Consider the following 17332-nt stretch of genomic DNA (forward strand, 5'->3'; position numbering starts at 1 on the left):
GGGACAGGCGAGAACGAGGTACGGTGAGGAGATTAGCGGCGGAGGAGCGGAGGGTGCGGAGTGGGCTGTAGAAGGAGAGAAGGGAGGTGAGGTAGGAGGGGGCGAGGTGATGGACAGCCTTGAAGCCCAGTGGTATTAATTGAGTGCTTACTGTATGCAGGGCACAATACTAAGCACTTGGGAGAGTAAAATACTACACCATTGTAGATATATTTCCTGCCCATGAGGAGCTTACTGTCATTTCAATGTACCAATGGTGGCCCGGGGGTTGTGGGGAAAGACAGGTCTAGGCAGACTGCACAAGATCCAAAGAAGAGAAAGCTGACAGATATGAAAGGCAGGGTTTAAACGGAGGCATAACTGTGGCAAGGAACTCTCAGCTTCCATATGTTCCGCATTACAGTGGCACAGCCAGTCCTGACAGTGCGACAACATCTGGTCGGCAGACTGTCCTGGCTTCCGCTGGGCAGTTCATGAGAAGCAGCGTGGCCTAGGGGAAAGAGCTCGGGCCTGGAAATAAGAGGGTATGGGTTCTAATCCCGGCTCTGCCACACGTCTGCTGTGTGAGCTTGGGCAAGTCACTTAATTTCCCTGTGATTCGGTTACCTCATCTGTAAAATGGGGGTTAAGACTGTGAGCCCCATGTGGGACAGGGATTATGTTTGATCTGATTACCTTGTATCTATCCCAGCGTTTAGAACAGTGCTTGGCACATAGTGAGCGCATAGCAGATCCCACAATTATTATTATTTGTAGTCTCTTCCCCAGTCTAACCTCCATAGGATGCTTCTCTATCTCCCTTGACCATTGGGATTTCCCTATTCGTACCTTGTGGAGTAGCAGGAAGCCTCCATTCTATAATAATAATAATAATGTTGGTATTTGTTAAGCACTTACTATGTGCTAAGCACTGTTCTAAGCACTGGGGTAGATACAAGGTCATCAGGTTGTCCTACATGGGCTCACAGTCTTAATCCCCATTTTACAGATGAGGTAACTGAGGCCCAGAGAAGTTAAATGACTTGCCCAAAGTCACACAGCTGACAAGTGGTGGAGCCGGGATTAGAACCTATGACCTCTGACTCCCAAGACTGTGCTCTTTCCACTGAGCCACACTGCTTCATTATCTACTCCCTGCGGTAGGTTCAGTAGAAATAACACACAGTGGGGAACGAGGAGGCCTGGGTTATAATAATACTTATTGAGGTAATTGTTAAGTGCTTACTATGTGCCAGGCACTGGACTGAGGGCTGGGGTGGATACAAGCAAATCAGGTTGGACACCGTCCTGCCCTGCCTGGGGCTCACAATCTTAATCTCCATTTTTCAGATGAGGTAACTGAGGCCCAGAGAAGTGAAGTGACTTGCCCAAGGCCACAGAGCAGACAAGTGGTGGAGCCAGGAATAGAACCCATGTTCTATCCACTGTACTGTGCTGCTTCTAGTCCTGCCTGCTGGGCATCATGCCACCAGTGGCAAAGTTTTTATGAGGAGGACAACTGCTCTGCCAACTGTAGAGCAAACTCCTCCCTGCTACCCACTGGTCATTTATAATAATAATAATAATAATAATAATAATAATAATAATAATATTTGTTAAGCGCTTATTATGTGCCAAGCACTGTTCTAGGGGTACATACAAGGTAATCAGGTTGTCCCACGTGCGGCTTATAGTCTTAATCCCCATTTTACAGATGAGGTAACAGGCACAGAGAAATAAAGTGGCTTGCCCAAGGTCACAAAGCAGACAGGTCGCGGAGCCAGGATTAGAACCCACATCCTCTCACTCCCAAGCCTGTGCTCTTTCAACTAAGCCACACTGCTATCTCCATTTATGTTATCTGCTATTTATGTAGCATACATCCCCAAAGTAGTACATGAGCGTTAGGCCACGCAACACTAAGATGTCACTATGTCGTATCACCAACCCTCACTGATTCAGGACTCCCCCAACTTGGGTCTGGGGCCAACACAAATACAATGGTACTTGTTAAGCAATTATTATATTCATTCATTCAATCATACTGATTGAGCGCTTACTGGGTGCAGAGCATTGTACTAAGCATATGGGAGAGTACAATGCAACAATAAACAGACACATTGCCTGCCCACAATGAGTTTACAGTGTAGAGGAGGGGGAGACAGACATTAATATAAATAAGTAAATTACAGATATGTACAGAAGTGCTGTAGGGCTGGGAGAGGGATAAGCAAAGGGAGTCAAATATTGTTCAAAGCACTGGGGTACATAAAAGTTAATTAGGCTGGACGGAGTCCAGCACAGGGCTCATAGTCTAAGTAGGAGGGCTACAGGTATCTCCATTTTACAGTTGAGGAAACTGAGTAGTCAAGTGACTTGCCCAAGGTCTCGCAGCAAGCAACTGGCAGAGCTGGATTTATAGTCCAGGTCCTTCTGACTCCTGGACCTTTGCTCTCTCCACTAGGCCATGCTGCTCCCAATACAGCTAGGACAAATCTCGATATTATGGCAGCTGGACCCGCATCTAAATCGGACAAGGGACGGTTCATCTGGAAACCAGACAAATGGCCTCTCTACTTGTAATATTCATTCATTCATTCAAACATATTTATTGAGAGCTTACTGTGTGCAGAGCATTGTACTAAGCACTTGGAAAGTACAATTTAGCAATAAAGAGAGACATTCCCTGCCCACAACGAGCTTACAGTCTATAAGGAGGAGAGATATATAACTACTTGGTCCTAAATGTACCTCCACTAGCCCCTGATCAATTAATTACCTCTTCTGCAGCCTTGCATTTCTTCTGGTTTCACTAGTGACCCATGGCATGAACCATGCAAGTCTTCCAAATGCGAGGTGTGATGCAGGGTAAGGACAGCATGCTGGGCCAAGGGGGAAAGGAGGAGAAGGTTTGGGCACTACATTCTTCCCATGGCTGAGCAGCATTTCCTGACTGTCCTGACACTGCCCTGGTGAAAGGGGCAGAAGGCTGCAGGGTGAGATTATGACACAGTCAGCAGCAATGACAGCATCAAACGGACTCATCACAATAATCCTAATGGTACTAGTTAAGCGCTTACTCTGTAGCAAGCACTGTTAAGTGCTGGGGTGGGTACAGGCTAATCAGGTTGGACAAAGTTTGTGTCCCATCTGGGGCTCACAGTCTCAAACCCCATTTTACAGATGAAGTAACTGAGGCACAGAGAAGTGAAGTGACTCGCCCGAGGTCACACAGCAGTCAGGTGGCAGAGCTGGGATTAAAACGCAGGTTCATATTACTCCCAAGTCTGCGTTCTAACCATTAAGCCATACTGCTTCTCTAAACGTCACTCTTCACACCTAAACCCTCTACTCAAAAACCTTCAACCAACACCTACTCTTCTCCACATCACAAAGAAATTCCTTACCATCGGCTTCGAGGAACTCCATCGGGTCCCTTCCCTTTACAGCCCAACTCTTTCTTTTTGTTCCTCTCGCATTTGACCCCTTGCTCATGTTCTTCATCACCCTCCCTTTCTAATCTACCAGACCACAGCTCTCCCCATCTTCAAAGGCTTTGAGAAATTACACCTCCACAGGTCTTCCTCAAACCTGGACATAAAGGCATCTGGGCCCGCATCTAAACCGAACAAGGGATAGTCCACCTGGAAAACAGTCAAACGGCCTCCACTGTCTTGTTTTATGTTGTCGAGTTGTTCCCACATATCTCCCAGAATGCCCTACCTCCATCTGCAATCGTTCTAGTAGATGGCCTCCCTACTTGTAATATATAACTACTTGGTCCCAAATGTACCTCACTAGTCCACTTGACCAATAACCTTCTCTGAAACCTTGCATTTACTCTGGCTGCAGTATTGACCCATGGCTCAATATTAAAATATAGGCTGAATCACCATACTGTGGGTCCCCTTCTATAAGAGGACATAACTATATTACTGAATGATGAAGACTAACTTCAATGGCAGGGTGGGGAAATCCCTTTTCTATGGACTTTCACTACCACCAAACACGGAAAAACAAAACCCAAGACACTGACAAAAATCTCAAGGGCTTCCATTTCTCATTCCAATCATAAAATTATATGAGAAGGAGCTTGGCCTAGTGGAAAGAGCAGAGGCCTGGGAGACAGAGGACCTGGATTTTAATCCTGGCTCTGACACCTGCCTGCTGTGTGACTGTGGGCAAGTCTCAACTTTTCTGTGCCTCGATTCCCTCATCTGAAAGCTGGGGATTTCTTCTTAGACTGGCAGCACCATGTGGGATAGGGACTGTGCCTGACCTATCTTATTTCTACTCCACTGCCTAGCAGAATGCTTGACGTATAGTAAGTGCTTGACCAATACAATTGTTATTATTATTTTAATGAATTTGAGATTTCATATGACTTTCTGCTATCATATTTTTTTTAAGGGACCTCCCTTTTGTGGTACGTTATCTACCCTCCATCACAACAAGGACTAATGAATGAACTGAATGTGACTATTTCTGGAGTCCGCTAAGATCATCCCTCTAGGTTTCTTCCTATATCTTGTCTGCCTAGGAGACAACAGACCTGAATCCTTGTTCTACATGCGACTGGTGCTTGAGCTGCCCAAGGACTTAAGTCTGCACATTTTCACTTTTTATTTTTTTTTACTTTTTCTCTTACCTTGTCATCAATTTCAGGCTTTCAATTCCACTACCTTCAGCCCTACCTTCTCCAGTCTGCACCCACTCTTGCAACATCAAATTTTGCTAAGGATAAGAACAGAACCTTCTTACAGACACCCAGCCACGCCCCAAAAGGTGGGTTTTCCTGACAGTCCTCCGGTAGCATGGGGGTTGTTTTCCTGAAGCACCCTGTATCACAGGAAACACCAGTTACAGGACTCACCCCTCTTCACTGTTGCCATGTGCACAATGGTTTCTTCCGATACCATATTGTCTCCAGTCAGAAATGCATGGTGGAAAGAACATTTGCTAATTCCTAAAGTGTTCAATCATTGAGCACTTACTGGGTGCAGAGCAGTGTTTTAAGCACTTGGAGAAATACAATACAACAGAGTTGGTAGACACAGTCCCTGCCCACAAGGAGCTTCCAGTTGAGAGAGAGAGACAGACATGAAAATGTCTATGTACATAATAATAATAATCAGTAATTATTATTATATCTGTTAAGCACTTAGTATGTTCTGTTCTAAGCACTGGGGTAGACACAAGATAATCAGGTTCATTCATTCAATTGTATTTATTGAGCGCTGGCTGTGTGCACAGCACTGTACTAAGCACTTGGAAAGTACAATTCAGCAATAGAGACGATCCCTGCCCACAACGGGCTTACAGTCTAGAATGGGGGAGACAGATATCAAAAGAAATAATCAGGCATCAATAGCATCAATATAAACATAATTATCTCTAGAGAGAGAGAGAGATACACATCAGAACAAGTAAACAAATAAATTCTACTTATAAATAAGTAGAATTATACATATGTACATATATACACAAGTGCTGCGGGGCAGGGAGGGTAGGTAGAGCAAAGGGAGTGAGTCGGGGTGATGGGGAGGGGAGGCGGAGCTGAGGAATAGGGGGGCTTAATCTGGGAAGGCCTCTTGGAGGAGTGAGCCTTCGGTAGGTTTTGAAGGGGGGAAGTGTGATTGTTTGACCCAGTCCCACAAGGGGCTCACCGTCTAGGCAGAAGGGAGTAGCAAGTGTTCTATCCCACATGCACAATTAAAAGGTGTTATGGCAAAGCTGACTGTGTGCACGTACTGTGCCCGCATAGGATTTCTTGATTCCTCATCCATCAGAGTCACTCGGTCACAATCGAGTCACATGCAAAGACTAAGTGATTATAATCATCTCAAGGTCCTATGGAGCTTTCTATATTGGCTCAGTAGGCTATTAACCCAGGCATCTGCTTACTGCTATTTATTCTGACTGACCACTTTTACTGGATTTTCCTTTTTACCCCTCCAGCCAGGCACTGCAACATTCGAGACTCGCTTTATTGAAGTAATAAATCAGACGGAAGCAATAAGAATATTTCTAACCTTATTCCAACCAAAGCCCCTTCTGTTCTCGATTTGATGGAGAATAGTTTTTAAGAACTTTGACATACTCATTTTAAAGTAGGTTAATCTAAAAGAACCTCACTAATTTAAACGAATAGCTTGTCTGCAAGTCTAAAACCAGAATAAACCTTCGGACATTTGATATCTTCCAGAAAGCATCAAACAGTGTGAGAGAGGCTCACTGCCAAAGCTCATGCTAAAATCTTCGAAAGCAGGCATCTGTACTCTACACATCACACTGTGAGCAATGAACACATTTTAATACATCGTTTTAAGGGACTGACATGCCCCGACCCAAGATCTAGAATATAGAATCCCCCAAATTTCCAGATTATGGAGTCCAGTTTAACCAGAGATTGCAAATGCAAAGAAACTGGGTTCTATTTAGAATGAGAGGGGGGAGAAATGCTACAGGAAAAAGCCACAAATTAGTCAAATATGAAGGAAAAATCTGCCAACGCTGCTTGTTACGGAGATTACACAACTCGTCTGGGGCTTCAAGCAGGGTGGGGCTTTGGGTGTCTGGCAGGCTGTGGCTTGGCATCCTGGCATTGCCGAAGCTGGGGCGGGCACTACTTCCTTCCTGCAGTGCTGTGCAGGAGGAAATGTAGTAACGGTTACATTGGAGGGCCCAGGGCTCAGGCACTTTAGAAAAATCACTGTGGTCGGGAAGGAACCAAAATAATAATAATAATCGTAATGGTATTTGTTAAGTACTTACAATTTGCCAGGCACTGTGATAATAATTATGGTATTTGTCACATGCTTACAATGTGCCAAGCACTGTAATAGTAATTACAGTATTTGTCAAGTGCTTACAATGTGCCAGACACTGTAATAGTAATTACGGTATTTGTCAAGTGCTTACAATGTTCCAGGCACTGTAATAATAATTACAGTATTTGTTAATCACTTACTATGTGCCAGACACTGTACTAAGCACCAGGGTAGATACAAACAAATAGGGTTGAACACAGTCCTTGTCCCATGTGGGGTTTGCAGTCTCAATCCCCATTTTGCAGATGAGGTCACTGCGGCACAGAGAAATTAAGTGACTTGCCCAAGGTCACACAGCAGACAAGTAGCAGAGCTAGGATTAGAACCCATGACCTTTAGACTCCCAGGGCCGTGCTCTATCCTCTACGCCAGGCTGCTTCTCTACAGTCTTACCCTGGGAAATGGCTTAATAGAGCAAGGTGGGACACACTAGGAAGTGCACAGGAAGAATAAACAAATCTACCTACGATTGCCCCCTTCTTAATGTCAAGGTCTGCACACAGTAAGTGCTCAATAAATACGATTGAATGAATGAATGGTCAGGAAACAACAATGTGAAAAGCAGGAACCCTCTTCATATTTTTCAATATTTCAACTACTACCATTTAGAAGAAAAAAATGGTATGATGGGCAAACAGGAATTTAGTGATTTGATATATTTATTAAACTGTCAACAAGCAATAAAACTCATTTGGCTCTGGGTTATTGACCTCCCTTTCATCTGCAATATTTTTGATTCAGAGTTCTTGGAAAACACACTGGTAGGTTATTCCAGGTTAAGAACTGGAAGAATCTCAGCATATTTTCCCCGTATTTATATTAAGTTTTCTACATAACAAAAATCACCCAATATAATCACAGGGCAAACAAATATGGCTAATCATAATATCCTATCTTACTGAAATGTTTCAAGACTTATAAAGGACCTTCAAGCTCCACAAAGAGAAGTACCACGGCTTATAGGTAATAAATGATGAGAAGCATAAAGCAAAATACCAAGGAGACCACATACAATGATTTCTGTTGTGGTGACTGCAATTATTTTAACCATCACTTTCCAAACCGGACAAGTCGTTAATTAGATTTTATAGCCTGCATCCTGAACAAGCAGAAGCCCCTCAAAACACCAAGTGCCAAGTTACAGCTTCCTGATAAAGGCAAGGAACAGCAGAACAAGTTGTACCTGACTTAAATGCTGTTTTTCCACGTACCACTATTGGCTTTAATTATTTCTTGGGAAATGGCACGATAACTGAATGTTCGACCACTTAAGGAAATACAGAGAATGTTGATGATCCCCAGGTAGGGAGCACAAATTGTGGTACTTCTCTTTCCCTTGTGTTTCCAGCAAAAAAAACAAAACAAAAAACAAAACAAAATGTCCCACCGGAAAATAAATTTGTAAATAGGAACTTAACTATGTATATGGCTAAGAATACCCAATGAAAATCAACTGTTGATGACCCAATAATGAAATCATCTATACATTCTGAATGCCTACAATAATGCACCTTCATTTTTCAATAATACAGCACAGACGTTGAGCAAATAACGCGGCCTATTCATTGCACAAAAACAATATCGATTCTTCGAAATGCAAAACATTTTCCAGGAAACGTGAAAAGCATGCAACTCAGAGCAGGGACATATACAATAGATGCGAAGGTAAGGCTTATGAACATGTATGCAGAATTCCATTTAGAAATGTGTAATTTTCAAATATCAAATGATATAATGTAGGTTTCCTATCATCTCATCTTTTAATACTTTTGCATTACTATGGAAAGTACAAATGCTACTGCTGAATAAACAGATAATAGCTCCAGCTGTCTAAATCTTGTCAAAAATCAATGCTAAAAAAGGGACGTGCATAAAATTTGTCACTAAACTCTTAATAGAAGTTCCAACAATAAATCCTATTAATTTCCTTGAAAGATTGGGCCATTCCAGAAGCAGAATTACAGCTAGAATATTTCCAATTTATTTTCAAATTGGATAAACAGTACCATCTGGAGGCAGGTGATATGGTAGAAGCTAAATCACTATCATCTCTTATCTAGATGGGAATCTTTTTTCTCATGTGATTATCATCATCATCAGCTAATATTTATTAAAATCCATAAAGCAAGATAGAAGGTTCAACAAGACAGCTAAAATACTGGTATTGGTTAAGAGTTTACTGTGTGTTATGCACTGTAAGGAGGAGGATGGGTATTGAATTCCTAATTTACAGTTGAGGGAACTGGGGCATAGAGAGGTTAAGTGAGTCTCACAGGAGACAGGGACTGTGTACAACCCAATTATCTTGTATTACCCCAGCACTTAAAATTGTACCTGGAACTTAGAAAGTGCTTAACAAATATTATTACTATTATTATTGTTGTTATTATGTGACTTGCCCAAAGTCACACTGCTGGTAGATGGCAGAGCCAGGATTAGAACTGAGGACTTCTGACTCGCAGGACTGTTTTCTTTCCATTAAGCCATGCAGCTTCCCCTTCCTGTAGAGTACTGCAGCTATTACTTTTTCTCTGGAAAATGTGCAACAATACATGCAGCTAGATGTTACAGAGCAAGTGTTTGAATACCGGTGAGATACGCCAACTTGATACGAAGGCATTTAATCTTAATACTCCGATGAAGTCGCATATTACAAAGTACAAGTGTATGAATTAAAAAGACGTATAAATAACATGCTCCTTCTTACCTGTTTGTATTCAGATTCTCGTCCAACCAAGACTTGCAGAATGTAATTAATGGGATCTCCTTTCATAGCCGGGACCACCTCCCATGAGATTTCACATGCATTCCCTTCCAACTGGGTCACTCGAGGTGCTGAAAAACAGTTACGTACATGAGAATAATATTCAAAATTGTACTTATATCATTCTATTAAGAATGAGAGAAACCTGGGCCTAGAAGAGACCTTACCTGGGGTCTGCACTTAAACTGCACCTATCGCAAGGAACTTCAGAAATAAAAGACTCCAAAATCTTTCCTTAGAAAAGATTTCTTCATCCTATGCTGGGAACCTCCCCTCTCAACTAGACCGTAAGCTCCTTAAGGGCAAAGATTGAGTCTATTCATTCTATTTATGCATATTAATGTCTGCAACCCCCTCTAGACTGTACGCCTATTATGGGCAGGGAACGTGTCTTCTATTTCTGTTGTACTACACTCTCTCCCAGACACTTAGTCCAGTACTCTGCACACAATCTGCCCATCACTGACCGATCCTCTCCTAGACTTAAAACTAAAGTTTTGTCAAATTTACTCTGGTTCTTTTCTTCTATCCTCAGTGGTACCAAAACTTCATGATATCACCCTTCATATATCATCAGTACGCAGTCTTCTGTTCTCCAGATTTTCCTTCTCACCAATTCTGTTTTTTAACCCTGTGATCATCTGCCATGCTCTCTCCAGAACCAACCCATGATTAATTTTAGCAGTCATTTCAATCAATCAATCAATGGTATTTAATGAGTGCTTACTATGTGCAGAGCACTGTACTAAGCACCTGGAAGAGTGCAATATAACAGAACTGGCTGGCACGTTCTATGTCCATAATAAGCTTACAGTATAGAGGGGGAGACAGCCTTTAAGTAAATAATTTACAATATATAATTTAAAGATATGTACATAAGTGCTGCGGGGCTGGAGCAAATATCAAATGTCCATATTTCCAAATGTCCAAAGTTTCAAATAACAAATTTCTCCTTGAGTCACTTGAATCCTTAGTTCTTAATGTCACCTGCCACCCCTACCCCCACCCTATCCTCCACAGTCATTTTCCCTAGAGCTGCCAAAGATACCTTTGATGGGAGGTGGAACCAATTTGGTTGTGCTGAAGGTATATATGTCTGAGAAAGGTCCTTCCCCAGCATCGTTCACAGCCTGGATTCTGAAGGAGTAGCACGTGAATTCAGCCAATCGCTGTACCTTATAGGTGTGACTTGGTCCTCTGTAAATTGGAATAAACCTACATGATGAGAACAAGAGAAGGGGTGAGTCATAGCAGTTTTCTTTCTGACAGGGAAATTTAATACACTTGAAAACCTCGATTTATACCCAGCTTCCTTTTTTGTGGACAAAATTTTCACCAATCCATTTGGCATCTTCAGAATAGAAGTCAGACCATATGTCTTTTCTTGTGATCAAGAAGCCCACATGGCTTACACAAGGCCTACCGGAAGACACACATCTTACACAGCAGTGGGGAAACACCTGCCTTACCCCTGTAGAAGATTACTCAACTGATTGAATATTGTGTGCAATTTGTATTTCATTTGATATTTAAATTTTTCCTGAAAAATAGTGGTAAATGACTTCATAACAGGGAACCAGAGCAATTTAGAGAAATGGGCAGACAAGAAGGCAGAAGAGGTGAAAGACAAATTCATCCACCTCTGTATCACGCAAAAATCACATGTGCATCCTAAATAACTTGGGAACTCTCCTACACTACTCAGAGGATTAATTTTGCTAGTTTTTGCTTTGATTCTGCCATAAATCCTATGTTTTATATTGAATTGGCAATTTTAGAAAAGATCTCTATTTTTATTTTGGACAATTTGAATTTCAATCAGAATTATTAATGTGTTCAGAATTGGTATCCAGTTTGTAACCCACTGATTACCTGAGGTTTTTGTGTTATCCACATAAATCTTTCCCACTACCCCCACTAAGTAAATGTGAGTTTAACTGTATGAGCCATAAGAGAGAGGTGAGAAATCCTTGGAAAAAAAAAAACAAATTATCTTGGAAAGCCGGATCACTAAAATATACTATGGGGACAAATTAGTTTTAATAAGGTCCCTAGATGGTTTTTATTGAAACCCCACTGTGTAAATCAAAGGTCAATCCCTAGGAATTATTAAAGATTTAAAAAAAGATTGTACATTAAAGTACTTAGTATTGATAACATCCATTTTCTCTTTGAAGAGGGAAGCTATTTTTATTAATTTTACTCAGTTTTATATGAGATTGTTTTTTCTCCTATGTGCATCACAATGTCAAGAAAGGACTCTAGATTAATTTCTAGTGGAAAATAACCTAAAGCGAAAGAAGCCGATGTCTTCATTCTTCTGAGAGATTCAAGGGTTTCACAAAATGAATGTTTCTTTAACCTTCTCATGACCTCTGCATAGGCAGGGGGTGAAAATAGTGGCCACCATTTTAAAGGAAACTCATGATCAAACAGGCTGAGTTTTTCCTGAGCACACTATAAATCCACCAAAGAGAATGCAATATTGCTCAGAATTGTGACTTCCGGCAATATTTTGTCTAAAGAGTACAGAGGCACTTCAATCTATCAGTGGTATTTACTGAGTGCTTACTGGGTGTACAGGACTGTACTAAGCTCTAGGGAAAATCAGATTTGATAGATATGTTCCCTGCTCACAACAAGCTTAGAGTCTAGAGTGGGATACAGACATTACCATAAATAACTAATTTATAATATATAGAGATGTGTACATGAGTGCTGTGGGACTAAGGGTAAAGTGAATATCAAATGCCCAAAGATCACAGACCTAAATGTATATATTGACGCAGAAGGAAGAGAGCCAGGGAAAACAGAGCGTAATCAGGGAAGGCCCTTTGGAGACATTTGTGTAAGATCATCACTGGGGTCCGTTTTCTATGGTGTGAGGGCCTACTAAAGTCACCTCTAGGGAATCAATCAACCAGTGGAATTTATTATTAATAATAATAACAATAATGATGGTACATGTTACGCACTTACTGTGTGGCGGGCACTGTACAAAGCGCTAGGGTGGATACAAACAAATCAGGTTGGACACAGTCCTTGTCCCATGTGGGGCTCACAGGTTTAATCCCCATTTTACAGATGAGGTAACTGAGGTCCAGAGAAGTGACGTAACTTGCCCAAGGTCACACAGCAGACAAGTGGCAGAGCCGGGATTAGAATGCACAACCTTCTGACTTCCAGGCCCGTGCTCTATCCACTAAACCATGATACTTCATTGAACACTTACTTCATTTAGCACTCTAGTAAAAGAAAGGTTCTCTTCCCACTAGTTACTTATTCCCTTACCAGCTGGTGACTTCTGCTAAATGTGGTCTAGTAGGTTGTGCTTGCAAGGAGAACAAATAATAGGGACCCTTCCCCTAGGACACATGTAAGCTCTTATTTCAGTAAAGTTTATAGTTGTATTAATAGTTCTACTACAGCTTTATCAAAAAATAAATCTAACCTTAATTCCTTTAAATCTTCAGAGAGATGCAAAATGTACTAATAGTCAACCAAAATGGGTTTGGTCCCTCTTTCTCTTACAAAACATATTTAATTGCTCTGATCATTTCAATTGTTCTTTCTTTTAATTCTCAATCTAAAATGCACTTATCAATCTTATTTAGTGAGCACTTACTGTGTGTAGAGCACTGTACTGCTCGCTCCCCTTTCCCTTCGCTGCTCTCTAACCCACAACCCTGGATCACCATCACTGTCCGCCTCCTTTGCTCTTACGCTCGAGCTGTTGAACGCTGCCGGCGAAAGTCTAAACACCAAGCCAACTTCGTTCACTTCAAGTTTATCCTTTCCTGCCTTAACTCTGCCCTCTCCTCTGCCAGACAAAACTATTTCTCCTCCCTTATTGACACCCATGCCCATCATCCCTGTCAGCTCTTCCGTACATTTAACTCCCTTCTCAGGCCCCCTGTTCCTCCCCCTCCTCCATCCCTCACCCCCAACGATCTGGCCTCCTACTTCATTAGTAAAATTAACTCCATCAGGCCTGGGCTCCCCAAAGTCAATCCTCCGCCTTCTCCAATCCCCCTGCTCTCAACCCTCTCCGCTACTATCCCATCCTTCCCAGCAGTATCTTCAGATGAGATCTCTTCCCTCCTCTCAAGTGCTACTCCAGCCGCCTGTGCTTCTGACCCCATTCCCTCTCATCTTATGAAATCTCTCGCCCTTTTCCTCCTCCCCTCCTTAACTTCCATCTTCAACCACTCTTCCCCTCTGCCTTCAAACATGCCCACGTCTCCCCCATCCTAAAAAAACCCTCTCTTGACCCCAGCTCCCCTTCTAGTTATCACCCTATCTCCCTCCTACCATTCCTTTCAAAACTCCTTGATGAGTCGTCTACACCCACTGCCTCGAATTCCTCAATGGCAACTCTCTCCTCGACCCCCTCCAATCTGGTTTCTGTCCCTTACACTCCACCGAAACAGCCCTCTCAAAGGTCACCAATGATCTCCTTCTTGCCAAATACAACGGCTCCTACTCCATCCTAATCCTCCTCGACCTCTCAGCTGTTTTCGACACTGTGAATCACCCCCTTCTCCTCAACACACTATCCAACCTTGGCTTCATAGACTCTGTCCTCTCCTGGTTCTCCTCTTATCTCTCTGGCCACTCATGTTCAGTCTCCTTTGCGGGCTCCTCCTCCCCCTCCCATCCCCTTACTGTAGGGGTTCCTCAAGGGTCAGTTCTTGGTCCCCTTCTGTTCTCCATCTACACTCACTCCCTTGGTGAACTTATTCGCTCCCACAGCTTCAACTATCATCTCTACGCTAATGACACCCAAATTTACATTTCTGCCCCTGCTCTCTCTCCCTCCCTTCAGGCTCGGGTCTCCTCCTGCCTTCAGAACATCTCCATCTGGATGTCTGCCCACCATCTAAAACTCAATATGTCCAAGACTGAACTCCTTATCTTCCCTCCCAAACCCTGCCCTCTCCCTGACTTTCTTGTCACTGTAGATGGCACTACCATCCTTCCCATCTCACAAGCCTGCAACCTTGGCATCATCTTCGACTCTGCTCTCTCGTTCACCCGCCACATTCAATCCGTCACCAAAACCTGCCAGTCTCACCTCCACAACATCACCAAGATCTGCCCTTTCCTCTCCATCCAAACCGCTACCTTGCTGGTTCAATCTCTCATCCTATTCCGACTGGATTACTGCATCAGCCTCCTCTCTGATCTCCCATCCTTCTGTCTCTCCCCACTTCAGTCTATACTTCACCCTGCTGCCCGGATCATCTTTGTCAGAAATGCTCTGGGCATGTTACTCCCCTCCTCAAAAATCTCCAGTGGTCACCAGTCAACCAACGCATCAAGCAAAAACTCCTCACTCTCGGCTTCAAGGCTCTCCATCACCTTGCCCCCTCCTAACTCACCTCTCTTCTCTCCTTCTACAGCCCAGCCCGCACCTTCCGCTCCTCTGCTGCTAACCTCCTCACTGTACCTTGTTCTCACCTGTCCCGCCGGCGACCCCCGGCCTACGTCCGCCCTCTGTCCTGGAATGCCCTCCCTCCACACATCTGCCAAGCTAGCTCTCTTCCTCCCTTCAAAGCCCTATTGAGAGCTCACCTCCTCCAGGAGGCCTTCCCAGACTGTGCCCCCTTTCTCCTCTCCTCCTCCCCATCCCCCCCACCCTACCTCCTTCCCCTCCCCACAGCACCTGTATATATGTTTGTACAGCTTTATTACTCTATTTCTTTCACTTGTACATATTTACTATTCTATTTATTTTGTTAATGATGTGCATCTAGCTTTATTTCTATTTATTCTGATGACTTGACACCTGTCCACATGTTTTGTTTTGTTCATTCATTCATTCAATCATATTTATTGAGTGCTTACTGTGTGCAGAGCACTGTACTAAGCGCTTGGGAAGTACAAGTTGGCAACATATAGAGACGGTCCCTACCCAACAACGGGCTCATAGTCTAGAAGGGGGAGATAGACAATGAAACAAAACGTGTGGGCAGGTGTCAAGTCATCAGAATAAATAGAAGTAAAGCTAGATGCACATCATTGACAAAATAAATAGAATAGTGAATATGCACAAGTAAAATAAATAGAGTAATAAATCTGTACAAACATATATACAGGTGCTGTGGGGAGGGGAAGGAGGTAGGGCGGGGGGGATGGGGAAGGGGAGAGGAAGGAGGGGGGTCAGCCTGGGAAGGCCTCCTGGAGGAGGTGAGCTCTCAGTAGGGCTTTGAAGGGAGGAAGAGAGCTAGCTTGGCGGATGTGCGGAGGGAGGGCATTCCAGGCCAGGGGGAGGACATGGGCCGGGGGTTGACGGCGGGACAGGCGAGAACGAGGTACAGTGAGGAGGTTAGTGACAGAGGAGTGGAGGGTGTGGGCTGGGCTGTAGAAGGAGAAAAGGGACGTGAGGTAGGAGGGGGCAAGGTGATGGCGAGCCTTGAAGCCGAGAGTGAGGAGTTTTTGTCTTTCTCCCCCTTCTAGATTGTAAGCCACTTTTTGGGTAGGGACCGTCTCTATATGTTGCCAACTTGTACTTCCCAAGCGCTTAGTACAGTGCTCTGCACACAGTAAGCACTCAATAAATATGATTGAATGAATGAATACAATATAACAGAGTTGACAGGCAAAATCCCTGTCCACAACAAGTTTACAGTTTAGAGGGGGAGACAGACATTAATATAAAATATGGACATGTAGATGTGCTGTGGGACTGAAGAGGGGTGAATTAACGTCTCAAATCCAAGTGCAAAAGCAATGTGGGAAGGAGTGGCAGAAGATGAAGTGAGGGCTCAGTGGGGAAAGACTTCTTGGAGGAGATGTGCTTTTGATAAGGTTTTGAAGATGGGGAGAGTGATCATAAGCTGTATATGAAAAGAGAGGGTGTGGCAGGCCAGAGGCATGACATGGGCGAGAGCTAAGTGCTGAGATAGACAGTGAGTAGGTACAGTGAGTAAGCTAGCATTAGAGGAGCAAAGTGTGGGCGCTGAGCTGTAGAAGGAAAGCAGTAGATGGTGACATGGTGTTTGAGGGTGTCAAAGCCAATAGTAAGGAGTTTTTATTTGACATGGAGGTGGCTGGGTCACCCCTGGAAATTCTTAAGGAGTGGGGAAGCATGGAATGGTTTTGTAGAAAAATGATCAGGGCAGCAGAGTAAAGCATGGACTGGAGTAGGGAGAGACAGGAGGCAAGGAGGTCAGCAAGGAGGCTGATCCAATAATCAAGGTATGATAAGTGCTTGGATTAACTTGGTAATGGGTTGGATGGAGAGGAAAGGGTGGATTTTAGAGATGGTGTGACGGTGGAACTGACAGGATTTGGTGACAGAATGAATATATGGGTTGAATGAGAGAGACGAGTCAAGGATAACACCAAGGTTACAGGCTGGAGACAGGGAGGATATTGGTGCTGTCAACAAGTGATGGTACAGTCAGGAGGATGACAGAGTTTGGGTGGGTAGGTAAGGAGTTCTGTTTTGGACATGTTAAGCTTGAGGCGACAGGAGGACATCCGAGTAGAGATGTACTGAAGATAGGAGGAAATGTGAGACTTCAGAAAAGGAGAGAGATCAAGATGTAAATTTGGGATGTAGTTGAAACTATGGGAGTGAATTAATTCTCCAAAGGAAGTCGGTATAGATAGATAATAGAAGGGCATCCAGAACTGAGCCTTGAGGGACTCCCATATTTAGGGAGTGGGAGGTAGAGAAGGAGCACATGAAAGAGAGTTTGAAGGAGGGGGCAGAGAGATAAGAGGAGAACCAGAAGGACAGTGTCAGTGAAGA

General features: G+C 43.4%; 1 protein-coding gene across 2 annotated transcripts in view; it reads right to left on the reverse strand.

Moving 5' to 3' along the window:
- The window catches only part of FNDC3B (fibronectin type III domain containing 3B), a 423729-nt gene that overhangs the window by 11281 nt on the left and 395116 nt on the right, over positions 1–17332 (reverse strand). For both annotated transcript variants that reach the window (XM_038748752.1, XM_038748114.1), the window contains exons 24-25: positions 10622–10788; positions 9517–9644 (exon numbers count right to left, since the gene is read on the reverse strand). In XM_038748752.1, coding sequence (XP_038604680.1) covers positions 9517–9644; positions 10622–10788 — 295 coding nt within the window. The remainder of the gene's footprint in view (positions 1–9516; positions 9645–10621; positions 10789–17332) is intronic.

Source organism: Tachyglossus aculeatus, chromosome 1, assembly GCF_015852505.1.
Source record: "Tachyglossus aculeatus isolate mTacAcu1 chromosome 1, mTacAcu1.pri, whole genome shotgun sequence".
NCBI classification, from domain to species: Eukaryota; Metazoa; Chordata; class Mammalia; order Monotremata; family Tachyglossidae; genus Tachyglossus; species Tachyglossus aculeatus.